Source organism: Sapajus apella, unplaced genomic scaffold (assembly GCF_009761245.1).
Source record: "Sapajus apella isolate SASKATOON/1434 unplaced genomic scaffold, GSC_monkey_1.0 scaffold23, whole genome shotgun sequence".
In the NCBI taxonomy this organism is placed as follows: Eukaryota; Metazoa; Chordata; class Mammalia; order Primates; family Cebidae; genus Sapajus; species Sapajus apella.
The window spans coordinates 19,183,789-19,199,828 of NW_022436963.1; the positions used below are offsets into that span (position 1 = coordinate 19,183,789).

At 37.9% G+C, this 16,040-nt stretch overlaps 1 protein-coding gene across 4 annotated transcripts in view; it reads left to right on the top strand.

The window, feature by feature from the left end:
• Positions 1–305: 305 nt before the first annotated feature.
• TAFA1 (TAFA chemokine like family member 1) overlaps positions 306–16,040 on the top strand; it is a 517,554-nt gene continuing 501,819 nt past the window's right edge. The window contains exons 1-2 of one of the 4 annotated variants that reach the window (XM_032290430.1): positions 306–805; positions 2,733–2,853. In XM_032290430.1, the coding sequence (XP_032146321.1) occupies positions 2,736–2,853 (118 nt within the window). In that variant the 5' untranslated portion in view covers positions 306–805; positions 2,733–2,735. Of the gene's footprint in view, positions 806–1,852; positions 1,999–2,091; positions 2,420–2,732; positions 2,854–16,040 lie in introns of those variants that run through there. The other 3 variants (XM_032290427.1, XM_032290428.1, XM_032290429.1) reach the window with 3 other exon arrangements.

A 16,040-nucleotide genomic window follows, 5' to 3' on the forward strand; every position in this document is an offset into this window, starting at 1 on the left:
TTAGTATAAACCTGATAATATTTTTGGTTAACTTACTGGTAAAAAGAACATTAGAGGTAAGAAATGGCTTATATTTCACTTTCCCATTTACTGTTAGAAGTCTAACTCCCATTAATCCTATCAATATTTTGCAAAATGCTTTTTTCTTGTTTCTCCTTCCCTCTTTACTCTTGTGTTAAATGAATGGTATCAGTGGAACCTCTAACATAATAAATCAGGCAATATAGTGTTAAAGCGCTGCATGAGTTGTTGAAGAGTTAGCGGGCAGATATTACAATTCACTGTAGCTGTAATAGAGGGTAATGTCACTTTAAGACATGTGATACTTTAGAGCGGAGGGATGTATTGAAACAGACTACTGCTACTTACAGCACCGTATAGCAGCCCTGCTCCTACATTTTGCTGCCTTACTCTGCCCTGAATGCACTGGAGTGGGGATGGTCCATCGGCAACTATAAACTGATTCTCATCAGGAAACTGCACATTATCTCCCCATCACTTCAAAGGTCTCGTCAGGCAGAGGTGACGCCAGGAGATGATTTAAAGGTGAAAATGACAAGGTTTCCACCCCTCAAACCTTGGCTCCTTTTCTGACATTACAGTCTGAATGAACCCGATGTCTTTTTTTACTGTGGAAATAGGATCGGAAGAGAGTAACATTTTTTTTTTTTTTAATCCTGATAAAGAAGATTGTTGGGAAGCTCTTGAAAAAAAAATTCAAATTTGGCACAGATGGATTTTAAAAAGTGTTAGATCTTTCCAATGAACACTAATAGAGTACTCTGCTCTTGGCTGGATTTTTCAGGTAAGAAGCATCTTTAAGGGTTTAAGATTCAGAAAGCAGATCTGAAACATCCAGGCATATTTAGAGAACTATGCAAGTCTCAATGCATTATTTGGGGAAGACACTTAATAACATTGAGACAACCTCTTGGTAAAGAAGCAAGCAGTGAGAGTGACATGCAGGAGGCTTGGAAGTATGCTGAGAATTAAAGAAAGTTAAATTAAAAAACGAAAATATTGCAAGCATCGAGTCACAGTAATCCTTTTGGGTGCTAAGTTCTATGTGGGTGAAGAAATGAGCAAGAGAAAGCAGAGTGATTGGAAAACTATTAAGTTTTGGTTGTGGCAGGATTTTTTTTTTTCAAGTTTAGATGAATTTCTAGTACATTTTAACTGTAATTCACAAGCAGTAAATACATCCACAGTCACCTCTGTTTTGTGTTTCTGCATTTTACAGGGTATTCTGAAAAAGTCCCCAAATACATTCATTTTAGGTTTCACAGGAGGGGTGTTGCTATTGATTTCCACTGAAGAGAATGCATGTATGTTAACCTGATAGTTCTGAAAACAATAAGGCAAAGTACGTTGTATACAAAAGTAAACAGTGGGCAGGGAAACTAATTAGAAAGTGAATGCTCTGTCTGAATCACAGAACTAGGCATGAATAGCATCAAGCTGTTGAAAACAATGTTTTCCTACTTTGAACTTAATTATAGTTGTCACCATTTGTCTATTACAGTCCTAAAATCTTTCCAAGACTATATCTCACTGCTAAAATCCACAAATTATCCTGTATTGTGTGCATCTATGATGCACGTTTTTGTTTTCTGAACATCATAGTTTTTAACAAAGAACCAATTTTTATGAATAAAGAAGCCAGGCTGGGAGGTCACTAGCAGGTTTTCAATGTATAGTTGAGATTTTTGAAGGGTATGATTTGACAGTGAAAAGGAAAAGAAAGAAAGAAATCTTTTTCCAAAGCCCTCTCTACCTAACAGAAAAGCATACAGTTAACTGGATTCTTGTGTAGAAAATGCTTCCCTATCACTGGCTGAGTAAGGACGGTGCTTCGGTTTGATTAATTTGGCAATATGAGATGCAGCAGAAGGTGTTGTTTGAGAAATTGGACAATATGTAGCGCAGTTGAGCCTTTGTAGCTCCTAAGATCCTCATAGGTGCAGATAAGACTGTCAAAGTTTCAGCGCCCGAGAAAAGGTACATATTCATCCATAAATACATACACCACCTGTATATGCATATTCATCAATGCTATACAACAAATGCCACAATGGAATCTTAGGAGGCTAAGCAATATTGTAAATTATGGCTCATTCTAGGATAGAAGCATAGGTCTTGCATCTGAAACTCATTTTGGCTAAACGTAATCCCTTCTGTTTCTTAAGTCCAGTCAAAAGGATTGGTTCTATCAGGAGATTACAACATGCCTCTGAGAAATGATTACTTAGTTTAGAAGACAGCATTGTAATTAAAAATTCATGACTGCAGAATTAAAATAAAAAAAAAGAACCCACTCTTTCCTTCCAGGCTTATGTCAGACTTGCAATGAAGTTAGAATGAACAGGAGGAGTCTGTAGCTTTTCAGTGCCTGGGATAACTATAGTTTAAAGATCATTGCGTAAAATAGGATTTTTAGTCAGCATGCATTGTTTAAAACCGCCTAACTGACAGACTAAAACTTTATTTTTGCATTTTGGCAATCCTTAGAGTTTTGTTTTATAGAATTAAGAAAAAAAATCAGTGTATGATCATCTGAAAAGGGCTTTCCCTCAGTCCCACTTCATGGCATGACCTCTGCTGGATCATTAGTTCTAGCCAGAGAAGTAGCAAAGGAACATGACGTCTGAGACCTCCCTTCCCTCATCAGTGGGGCTGACTGAGCTGGGGGCTTGAAGCTGGGGGTAACCTTTCCTGTCGAATGTTCTCTTTAGAGAATGGCAATGGTCTCTGCGATGTCCTGGGTCCTGTATTTGTGGATAAGTGCTTGTGCAATGCTACTCTGCCATGGATCCCTTCAGCATACTTTCCAGCAGCATCACCTGCACAGACCAGGTAAGTCAGGAGCTGGCTCCACTGCAGCCTCCTCCAGTCTTATGGCTGTTTCCTTAACAGATGGTTGAATGCAAGTGACATAAAGTGCTATAGTGTGGGCAGCTTGCCTTTGAATTCCAAGACATATTGTTGGCTGGATGCTTTGGGGGAAGCGGAGGGTGCCAAAATGTCTTGGAGGTATTTCTATTAATTTATCAGAAAAGGTGGGTTTCTCTAAGCGTTACCCCTCCTGCTTCTATACACCTTAAAAAGTAGAAGTCACCTGTTTATGGATGTGTTGGCCAACAGCAGAATATTCTGCAAAAGGTGGAATAATTTTCAAGACTTGAGGATGTTTTAGGGAGAAAAAAAATAACATCTTTGCGTGTCCATCACTGGGATGCATTTTTACCTAGTATAGATACTATAATTTTGGTCAGTATGTGGCTAAGAATTTTGTGGGCGCATAGTACCCAAACTAACTTTGGAAGCAAGTTGTCAATGAAAAAGAAATTAAAAAGTAACTTACTATTTCATGTCTGGTTTAATATGCCTCCTTTCCTTTCTCCCTTCCTTCACTTTCTGTTCTTCCGGTATGCTCAGTGTTTTTCTTTCCCCCTCTCTTTTGGCAGTTTCAGGGACAAGGCCCCTCCACCTGATTTTTGTTTCTCCTGTATTGAATTTTTAGTTCCAGATGCGTTTTGCTTTCTTCTTAACGTTCAAAGTATATTTCTCAACCTTCCACGGCCTCGCCCTTCAATCTGTTTTTCCTCTCCTTCTTTGCCTCTCCAGCTTTCTCATTACAGTCCCTCCCAGCTCGATTGTCCTTACCTTCCCTGGCTCTTGAAAAGATTTCCTTCCATTTTCTGTTCAGCATCAGCCTTTCCATTTTCTACTACCCCACCCAGCCTTCATCCTCAACGCCATCCTGTCCCTACTCTCCCTTCCCCTCTCGCGACGGTCAAATTCGGGCTCTGGGGACCAGTTGCGCGCCCAAGTTTCTGATGCTCACTTCTGAAGTGCTCCCAGCCCTCCACCTGCCTCTCCAAATCCTGTCAATGGCCTCCTCCCATCGGTCGAGCTTCCTCCTGCTGCACGGTCCCGCGTCTACGCCCTTGCCTTTCCCTGGCTCCTCAGCCGGCCTGGACACTGATCCCGGGCTCTTCCGTGCAGTCCTCCAGCAACACCTTCCGGGGCCCCGCTTGCTGGCTCCGGGGGCTCAGCTTCCCCGCTGGGGGCAGGCTAGGCAGAGCGCGGATGCAGCCCAGGGTCCTCCCGCGCGCCTGCACCAGGCTGCAGCGAGAGCGCAAGCCCGCTGGGTGCAGGAGCCCTGGCGCCCCGGGTAAAGGGGTGGGGCTGGCTTGTGCTTGCGGGCTGAGGCTAGGGGCTGTCTGTGGGCCCCGCCACCCTGTTTCCCCACGCCCTGGGTCTGACGGGGAAGGCGAGGGGGCGCCAGTGCCCCTGCAGGTGGGCATGGAAACCGCCCTGCTTCAGGATGCACTTGTATTTCTGCATCCTGTGTCCGGAGCGTGGCGTGGGAACGCCACTCAAGCCCCAGTTCAGCCGAGATGGAGGGAAAACAAAAGTGAATTTGAGATTCCCCACATTACCTCCAGTCACTTAATCACAATCTGTTCTGGCACAAATGTCTTTCACTTGTTACATGGCCATATAAATAATAAACAATGCGGGACATCTGCATTTGTCCTAATGCTCAACAATAAGAATTCATAAGAAAAACAACTATTAAGTGTATGTTTTTGGCATGGCTCTCAGGATTAATTCACATTGTTTGGTTTAATCCTCATGCAAGTGAGTGTAATTTTCCCCCTTTCACCCACGAAACAGAGGTTCTAAAAGGTTAGGTGGCATGTCTAAGGCCACACAAAGAATAGCTATCACTGGAAGTCAGATAGGCATGATTCACCGCCAGAGTCTGTGTCCCCAGGAGGGGGAAATAGCTTTTGGAGCACAGAGCGACCATGCCAAGTAGCTTCTTTGAGGAAGTGTGAGCCCCTTTATATAGTTTTTGAAAACTTTCATTATGTCAATACTTGGTCTCATCTGAACTGCACACCCATTCTGAGAGGTGGCCATGGTGGAACCGGTGAGAGGCACGTGGTTGAGGGTGGAGGGCAGGGCTCAAGGCTGGCCACCCAAGTCTCTGTCACTTAAAGTTAGTGACATAATCTTGGGCAACTGACTTTTCTGCTTTCATTCCCCATTTATGGATATGGTGGTGGTGGTGGGTTGAGGTGGCGTGTAGACAAAATAAAAATGACTTCTAATAAGTCTTTTGTAAGCTGTAAAGTTCTTCACAAATATTGGGAATTACTGATATCCCCACTTAATAGACTGTAAACCCGCAAGCCAGGGATGTTTGATGAATGAAGTTTTGCTGTTCATACAGTTAATAATCCACATAGTCATGGCAACAACTCTTTTTATATTCTCTTGCTATTGTCTTTTTTAACAATGTGGTACATGACTAGAATATACTACCAATGCTGTGTCTTATTTTGCTCTATGCATATAATCATGAAATAGATACAACACCGTATACAACAAGCTTTCACATCGTTGTCTCCGTTAATCAGTGAATGTATGGAGTTTTTTGGTGTGGGTTATATGTAATAAGTAAACTAATGTCTTCATAGGGCTTATTATTAAAATATCATATCTTTAAACTGAGAATCACATATTAGGTTCTGGCTGAAATTAAACTCAATATTTGCTTCCTTAGACTTTGCTTATTATCAACCAATGCATCATTTATCTGTGCATCAAATACCCCAAGAAACTGCAGCACTGAAACCAATTTTGGCCCCAAGTGCGAATACATTTGAAAACCATTTCAGCTTTATTGTTGAAGTGAAAAAACTATAAATATCCCTTTCTAGATGCAGAATGATTAAATTGATATTAAACTTAATGTCCAATAGTTCTATATGACACGTTTATTCAACTTTCTTTGCTTTTTGACAATAGCTACAAAGATTAAAATGATAGATCTTGGTCATAGCCATATGCTAGATGATTTCAGGCAGACTCTTTAATACAATCTTTTGATTTTAAGAATAAAAATATGATTTTTTAGATGAGAGTTGTGACATTTTCCCTTGTAGGTCTTAAATCTCCAGGGACACTAATGAAATGTGTATGGAAACAAGAGAGAAATCAGGGCCAGTTATCTGTGACAATCCACCCCTAAATGAACAAATAAATAAATAAATTGCTGGATAAATGAGCAAAAAGGAAAAACATAATCTCATTTTCTCAAATCGGTTAAAACAAGTGACATGATGAGAAAAAATGAGACACCACAGACCCTGAGCTCTGCCACATTTGCCTAAGCTTGAAAAATCACCTCTTTCATAAAGCAAGAGCAGGCAGACTCTGTGTGCATACCAAGTATCTGGGAAATGTGGAAAATGACAAATCTTTCACTCAGAGCCTTGAATGGAGGGAGCATGAAAGCTTTACAGTTGCCTCCTCACCTGCTTAGGAATGGCTCCCCGCTGTCCCCACCCTCCGCCCCCCAGCCTCTTACAGGCAGTTTGGCTATTCCCTGCACGGTAAGATTGATGGTGTTCAGATAGCAAACAGCCAATTTCAGTCTCTCAAGAAATAATCCACTATGCTGACAGATGAGTGGAATTTGATGTGATGTTTCCCTCGTTCAGATTGCCTCACCTGGATGGCACCAGCCAGCCAGGGTCCTTTAGGGGAAATGGTTAGCGGTTTGGGCCAATTTCTGCTGTCATAACGTGAAATCGAGACCATGTTTTTGTAAGGCCGTGAATTTGTGATCTCTCTTCTCAATGCAGTGGGTTTGTACATAAACAGAATGAGAATATGTTAACTAGAAAACTGACCTATTTTAATGTATTCGCCTGCAGTCCTTAAGTACTCCCTATTTTTCATATATATATCGTATTAGGAATGCACCATTTATTTTGAGCTACTCACTAGTTAAGGAAGATTAAAACAGTCAATCAAATGAAAGTGAATTTTAAAATTACACTAATGAGTAAAATGTGCTGTAGATTAACAGATTTGTAATTTCAATAATTTAATATTTGGCTGGAGCAAGTTTTTATTTGGGGAATGATGTAGAAAATTACCCTAACAACTTGAAGAATACTTGTTCTTCTTTTTTATTTTTCATAATAAAGCTATAGACAGGACATTTCATTTAAAAAAGACACACTAAACAGTGAAAACTCAAAAGTGGTGTTCAATTGTTTCAGATAATTAAAATAGTACAACTCTTTATAATCACCAGGGGTGTGTGTGTGTGTGTGTGTGTGTGTGTGTGTAAAACAGGTAAAAAAAGATTGAATGGTTTTTGCTAATTGTAGTTTTCTATTTTAGAATGAGTATTTCCCCTTATGGATATACGAAATATGACAGCAATTTTGATGGTTACTTAATTTTGAATACGTGTGTGTGTGTGTGTGTGTGTGTGTGTGTGTGTGTGTGTGAGGGGGTTGTCCTTGAAACTTAATAAAATATAAATCATCTCAAAATTATTTAGCAAGAAAAGATCCTTGGGATTCTTCAGTAATTTAAAATTATATAGATAAATTATATGAGACAAGAAGTTTTAAGTGCCTAATGAATCATTTATTCCTGAGTCACTGCTATTTTATTGACAGGGGTGTATAGAAATGATATATAAAAAGATTACTCTGAATAGGGTTGTCTGTGTAATTTATACTTGACCTGATTTAAAGCTATATTAAGCAAACTATGTATGTTAGAGATATTAATTTATGCCTTGATTATTACATACTGAATATCACCATACATTTTAAAGTATGGTATTTTTGTTAAAATATTAAAAAGCATTTTTGTATGCCTTATACTTATTTTTACCTTACTATTCAATATTACTTTGTTGAAAGCTGCTTAAAGAATATGCAGTAGAATATCAGAGTACATTACAATAAAGGGTTGTTTTATAACTGTAATATAAAAGAAATAGTGGGAACAACCATGGGCGCATATTGGCTCTTTAAGAATGCGTACCAGTGCTAGGCTGCTAAGTATAGTGAATTGGCCTAAGGATTGGAGCAGACAGGTTGTTATTTGGCACAAGTTGGTGCTTAGTGATAATCCATCGATCATCCAATTGATCATATTGACCTCATCGCAGAGTCAGGGTGGAGCTATTGATATTTGATCAGACCCTATAATATCAAAGCCAAGTAGAGATGCAAATAAATATTTCCTGCTGATCCCATCAGCTTATAAGAAAATTATTACAATGCTATAAAAACTTTTACTTACGTGAGCTCAAGCCTACGGTTTCAATTCCTAGTTAAGGAAAATAGATATTATACGACACTGGAAACAAAAAATATTTGGAAATGGAATAAATGAAGATTAGCCTTTGTTAATTTCTTAAAGTTTTCTTAAGAAGACAATTTGAATTCTTTTTAAAATTCATTCAATTTTAAACTTTGTGTAAGAGTGTCAAAGCTTAACTGTATAAATTGGCATGCCATTTTTGATAACAATTTAGTAACATTTCCCAAACTGTAAAATGTGCAAATCCTGACACTTTCATTTCCAGGTGCTTATACTGAGAAAATTATTGGATAAATGTGAAAAGATGTATGCTAAGCTATAGTTATCGCAACAGTGGTTTTAATGGCAAAAAACTGGAGAGGAGTTTTATCTCCATCAAAAGGGGATTGGTAAAATAAATCATAGCATATCCACACAATGGGATTTGATGTAGCCATTACAAGAGATGAGAATATGTCTATCTATCCATGTGGAAAAATGCCCATGATACATTGCTTAGTGAAGAAAACAAGAATACTCTGCTTCAAAATAATTTTGGAGAAAAAAATCACATTTGCACATACATAAAAATGTCAAGAAGAATATAAACACCCTTTCTACAGTGGTAGTTAAATCTGGTGAGAGGACTAGAATGACTTGAACTTTTAACTTTCTATAATTCTTTTTTTTTAAATTCATTTTTGGAATGAGTGTATCTTGCTTTTTAACAAAAAGCTTAAAATATTAGTTGTAGAATTCAGTGGTACAATTAGAAACATATCAAACAATGTTTCCAGTTTAAGAAAAAAGAAAGGAGAATAAGTAGAAAAATATCATGAGGCCCCTTTCCTTTCAAGAGTCTTAATCCAATAAAACGTCTAGGCCAGCATTTCAGAGTTATACTTCATGAAACACTGTCTTCTTAAGATACTCTTTGGACAAAAGTGGAAAATACCTGCTGGGAAGCACTCACTGTTTGTTATGTTCTCCTCCTGGAGATTTGCAGTGCATGTAAGTATATGAAAGTTCTGGAAAGACTTGCAGGTAAGAAAGCTGATTTTGTTTAACTAAAATTTTCTAAACGCTTTTTATTTGGGCAGCATCAACCATGCCTATTCAGATTACATGCATTGAAAAGCATGGGCCAAGATAATTCTGGAATCCTGTATTATTTATCTTTTTATTCCTCACTTCTGCTGAGTTGACAAATAATAGGTTCTCAGAAAATACTTGTTTAATTACTAAGGAAAGGAGAAATGAAGGTTCTGGTGGAATCTTAAACTGTTCTTTGGTTGTTACTGCTTGTGTGTGAGTGGTTGTGTGTATACATACAGATGTATGTGCATTTGTATGTCGTATGTGTATGTTTATAACTGGGAGATCTCTCAAATGGAGAGTGGCATAAACATTATATTGTCAGTATCACATATATGTATGTATGTGTGTATCTTTATGTTGCTATTTGACTCTATTCAATTTTGACAGCTACTTCATTAATCAAAATAATTCAAAGACAACACTTAACAAACGTAGTGAAAAGTTAAATCCCTAAGGTTCTCAGTCACAGGTTGGTACACTTTTTTCCTCTCTATAAGTTTAGAAAAGATTATAGGCATTGTCTTGAGGGCAAGATGAGGAGGCTTAACTTGGCAAATAGGGAAAGGACTTTTACTCACCAAAACTTGTGACATCAAGAGAAAAAGTCACTTCACCTTTGTAGCAGAAGGAAAATAACACCAGACAAGCAATTTTTCCTTTGGGGGTAAAGAGAAGAAGAATTTTGTTAACAATTTGTATAACCTGATTGAATTCCTCAAAAATAATATCCTCAAAGCACTTAAGGAACTCTATTGGCCCATTATTTCTTTCTCCTTTCCCGACTTTATATAACAAAGGACCAAATTAAAAAAAATGATATTATCAAAGAGTTTCTCCAAGAAGATGGATAAGAGTGCTGAGGGATTTGCTTATTCATTAAGCAAATCTTTATTTTATGCAGGGAAGGAGTCAAGCCAAGTCATTCTCTGAGTTTGCAAGAGAAGACCTCTCACATCCTCAGGTGTGGCCATGATTCTAGTGATGCAATTCACAGCATTTACCTTTACTATGCAGTTACTAGACCTTCTTTCCTAGGCATGCTTTCATGTCACACAAGAATAAATCCAAGCTGAATGTGTATACATCCAAAGGAGTTTTCTTATTTTTCACTTTTGTGGATGAAGAATACACTAATTGAGTCATATGCTTTCAAGTGAATGCAGAATGTCAGCTCCTAGATTCAGATGAGCTGCTACACATTTTGGGGGGCAGTGAGTAAAGCACCTCACTGTTCCTGAAATTAACAGTATACTGGATTACAATCAGCAGTCCAGCAGGTCATATTTCTCATTGAATTCATATTGGGTATGTATTCAATAATTATTTGTTGATCAACCTAGCTTTAGCTAAGCGAGAACTTTACATTCTTTAAAATTCAAAAAGTGAAAAAAATCACATTAAGCCTTTTTAAAAATATACCAAATGATAATGAGGAAAGAGCACCAGAGTAGGAGTCAGAGGCTGGAGCTTTCAAGATCTCCTTTAAGTTGTCAAATTGCAAAGCTCCAGATAAGAGGGTGGAATGGAATCCAACAGTTTTCATATTGTACCTAGTAGCTCCAAGGGGGTGACCCAAGTGTTCCAGGAACAGCCAAGTACATTCTGCCAAATAAGTTTAAACTACCCAAGGAACTTTATCCATTTGACTCAGCAAGGTTCAAAATTACCGTTTCTTGTGTAAAAAAACATTCTGCTAAAACTATCTGAAAATGTTGTGTATGATTTCGTAGGCAGGCAAGGCAAATACCATCATGGATCAGGCAGGCAACAAAAATGATGGGTCAGATATTAGGAAATACTGAAGGCTGTGTTAAGTGAAGAGGATATGCACATCTGCAGGGCACAACACATCCTTAGCTTCACCTGCCATGGGTCCAATGTGAGAAGATCACCTGATATTTCAAGGAAAGCCAGAAATCGAAAAATTGATGTGTAATTTTCTTACCTGGGAAATGTCAGGTGGGCCAAACGAAACAAGATTGATGGCTAGATCCTACCTGCAGGCTGTCAGTGCATAACCTCAGACAAGATTATCTCCAACTTTAACATTTTATGATTTCTAAGCATTTTGTCAAATACCTTTATGCAACCAGAGTAGAGGTAAGTGAAGGAAGTGGAGTCAAAGGAGATGTTCTGTGCACATGTGTCTTGGCCTATTTTAAAAATATGCCCACGGTGTAGTCAGCCCTATCCTGAGTTATACCCAGCAGGCTAAAACATTGTGTCTGTAGGTTAAATGGTATTACTGGGGCTCTGGCAAACAGAGAGCTTTGATATAATGAAACCAATGGTCTATTCAGCAGTGTCATTTGAATATCAGCTAAAAATCAATTAATTTTCTTTCTCTCTCTTTTTTTTTTTTGTTTTTTTTTTTGGAGACATAGTTTTTTTCTTGTTGCCCACGCTGGAGTGTGGCTCACTGCAACCTCTACCTACTAGGTTCAGGTGATTCTCCTGCCTTAGCCTCCCGAGTAGCTGGGACTACAGGCACATGCCATCACAAACAGCTAATTTTTATATACTTAGTTGAGACCGGGTTTCACCATGTTGGCCAGGCTGATCTCGAACCCCTGACCTCAGATGACCTGCCCACCCGGGCCTCTCAAAGTGCTGGCATTATAGGTGTGAGCCACCATGCCTGGAATAATTTTCTTTTGGATTAAGGTTTAGAAGAAATAGTAATCAGCAAATCTAATAAAACAGAAGCATCAAGCAGCATAGAGATGCATATGTAAAACTCTTAATTTAATACTTTATTAAAGCTCTCAAAATCTAGTCTGCAGCCCACTAGCGAGTTATGGATTTATATTGAAACCCAAGGTTTTCTTTGTTCTTTTGGGAAAATGATTTATTATGTCATATATATTCATTTTGTCTATGAATAAAGGCTACTTATTAGTAAAACAACTGAGTCATCATTTTGATACAAATTACATGTAACTAATGTTTACTGAACTTCCTTTATTCGGTATTCTTTAACTGGCTGCCAGCTCTTGGAAATATTGCAAAGTTTCTGTATGCAACGAATTAGAATTCATGCAATGTGGAGAAGGATAATTTGTTAACAGTGTATAGTGAGTGTTGTCTTGAGTTGTTAGTGATTTTCAATTGCTGTGGTCCTTGTTTTTTAATTATGTATTAGTGGGGGGTTAGTTTCATCATTATCAATTACGTTTGCTGTGGATGATTGGGTTAACCCTATAGTCTGTAATGATGCATATTTGCATATTTGGGATTTTAAATTTGCTGAAGACTAGACTTTAAGACATTTTTAAATTGTGGTTCAGAAAAGATTTCATCTGTATCCTTATTGCTAAAACACGTGTAGCCATGTTCTGCATAATGATGAATGGCTTATACCCCCGTGGTCACATAAGATTATAATATGGTATTTTTACCGTAGTTTCTTTATGTTTAGTTAGGATTTTTAAATTTTTATTTTAGGTTCAGAGGTACATGTGAAGGTTTGTTATATAGGTAAACTCATCATGGGGGTTTTTTGTATAGATTATTTCATCACCCAGGTACTAGAGGTAGGTTTAAATGCACAAATACTTATTGTTGTGCTACAATTACCTACAGTATTCGGTACCATAATATGCTATGCCATATGTAGCTTAGGAGCAATAAGCTATACCATGTAGCCTTGGTGGGTAGTAGGCTGTCTCATCTAGGTGTGTGTAAGTACACTCTGATATTCACACAATGACAACATCGCCTGATAGTGTATTTCTCAGAACATATCCCTGTTGTTAAGCAATACATGACTGTATCTGTGATTACCTGAAAATCTGCTTGTATGGTGATGTATGATGACATCATTGGTGACATTCACTGCCTGTGAACTTCTGTGACATATTCTCATGGCCCATAACATTTATCTTTTATTTTGGTTCATAGGGTATCATTTTATAATATAAGAGCACGTTAACAGGTTTTTCTTATTGCATGAAAAATAATTAGTGATTCACAAAAATTTCTTTCCAAATACTTATTACTTAAGCACTTTTCCACTGGGAAGTGGAAACAGGCAGGAATTAGATATTTCACCTACTCAGTGTGCTGCAGTCAACCAAAGTTTGAACACCACTGTTCTACAGAGAAATGGTAACTGGAGTTCAGCCCTTTATAAAATTGTGACTTTAAAAATATGTGGCATAGTAAAAAGTATAAATGGAAGCTTCCTGGATGGGGTCTTATTAAAATGAATTGGCTTTGTAGTTTTTTACGTCTCTTTATCTGATGAACATGCAAGATGCCACATACTGAACGGGTGCTTGAAAATCTAGGTCACTGGGTGAACATTTGTAGGGCAACATTTTTGACAGCTACTTGCAGGATTGTTTAGAAGTAAGAGCAAATTTATGGCATGCATGTTACCAGTATCCAGACTTTTATCTATCACCAGCCTAGGTTAATCAGTCACAGTGGTTGTTCCCGCAGAGCCTAGATGTGATATTAGAATCTTCTTCAATCTTTCTCCAGGCACTGCCTGTCAAGTGATTGACACTGGTATGCAAGTTGAGAGTCACTGACCATCCCTTATGTGTGTTAATTGGCTAATCATCTTCAGATTCTCTCTTCTATCCAAAAAAATGTGTGCCACGAAATTATTTTCATTAAAAAAGAAGAAAATGACCTAACTGTAATCAAAACAAATTTGAATCTAAAGAGCCACATGGGTCCAATGACCACTGTTTAAGATAGTGCAGCATTAGACCCGACTCTCTAGGAGTTTAAAAAGTTACTTTGTATTACCTCCAGAAAGTTTTGAGTCCTCTCCTGATTCTTCCCTAACTCTGTGTCTGAGATGCAAAGCTGCTTGTGATATGGGCCATTTACTGAACAGGGTACTATGTAATCATAAAGCAGGAAGCAAGTCATTCTGAGAAAATAAGATTTGGAAAGCCCTCAAGAAGGAGGTGATTTTGTGTTGGACACTGAAGGTTGCGTAGGAAGTCAGCTGGATGGAACAGAAGGGTGGTTTATTCAACCCAAAAGAACAGAGTAAGTAAAGACTTAGAGACAGGTAAGTGTAAAAGGGCAGGGCAGTAGATCTCGATGGCTAGAAGCCCTGCATTAGTTACAGAAACTTTTGTATCATTTTAATAAAAAGGCAAAGATTTTTTTCTTCTAAATTACTTAGTTTTGCAATCTCAAGGCTGCCTTATCAGTGCACACTGGTGATCACAGATGGAGATGGATGGAAAGAACCCCAGTGTCACAATGAGTGTCTCTAAGGAACACAAGCCAGCAAATTATCAAAGACATTGCAACCATATTCTGGCCAGATTCTCTGAGCCCTTTGGGACCTTTCACACCTTTGAATTATTCTAATCTTTGTGCAATGAAAGACAAGACGTGTCATGACAGTTGATTTCAAATAGCTGGTTATTATATTAAAGGAAGCTGCATATCTCTAATGATAAATAATTATTTTTAATTTACAACAAACTTAGTATTTATATCCAACAAATCATTTACTGCACCTCCTAGGTGCAGAGGACTACAGTTACCTTGTAGTAATATAAATGACACTTTACTATAGTCCCTCGTTTAAATCTGATTTCCCTACCACATGACATGCTACATGAAGGTAATGAACCCAGTAGTCTGACAATGCCTGAAGCAGTGTTGCACCTAGTGAGAATCAAATAAATATTTGCTAAATGAATGAACAATCTTAAGCATTTGATATTTCAGTTAATCCTCACAATATCCTCATGAGGTAGAATCTCTTTACATTTTTCTAATAACAAAAACGTAAAATAATGTGTTAATGGATTTAAGGTCACCTAGCTTGGGAGGGCAAGTTGGGAGTTTTGCCAGCTTCTGAATAATGGCTCAGTTTATTGAATGCTTGCTGTATACAGGCCCCAGTATGGGGTTTCTTATGATATGACATTTGGTCTGCACCAAAACCCTACATAGTTGGTGCTGTTATTCTCATTTGTACAAAGCATTGCAAGATGTGGATAATAATGATGAACATGGAAGAGAAACTTAGGTTGTATACCAACTCTCAGTCAGGTTTTCATTACAACCAAGTACTACTTTTAGGAATATCAGCAATCTACTCTTCATCAGATGAAATTAAAAAACAAATCTCTATGTTGAGGTACATTGTTCTATATTAGCCAGGCCTCTGTTTCTTGGGCAGTTAGTTTGTTCTATGTCATGTAATAGTTTTGAGTACTGCAGCTGAATAATGCTTGATTCTTAATTTCTCTGTGCAAACAGGCCTGGCTGAAAACATGCTTCCTTTCCTTTCTGGATCAACAGTGCCTAATTTTCAAGTATTTTTTTTTTTACAGGGTTATTGTTTCCCAATAAATTGTTTTAGATTCTATAGGCCCTTTTGTGCCCCAGTCTGGGAAGCAGCAGCATAGGATAAGTCTACATTTATTAGACTTGCTCTAAGTGTAGATTTTTTTGGTTTACTTAAAATGAAGTTATAAATCATTCTCACTGGAAAAGAATGCTCTCCAACTGCAATTTAACTTTTTCATAAGATTTTTTGGCATTTATCATGTTGAGACTTTATAAATTATCTAGAATATTGTATAATGGGTTGACCTTTCTGGTAAGTGATTTGATCATTTGCAGCAGTGTCTTTTTGCTAAAATATAGAATTTGCAGTCTTTCAAATAAAACTTGCTAGACCCATAGCCCACTAACATGTTAGGTAGAAATTGCCTATATAATCAGACCTGAAGTTTCCCTTTCCACTTCTTTTCTTCATCAAACACAAACAACAACAAAAAAACAACACTCCTCTGTTTCAAAAATTGCCCCCTGGCCAGTGATGGCAAATTCCT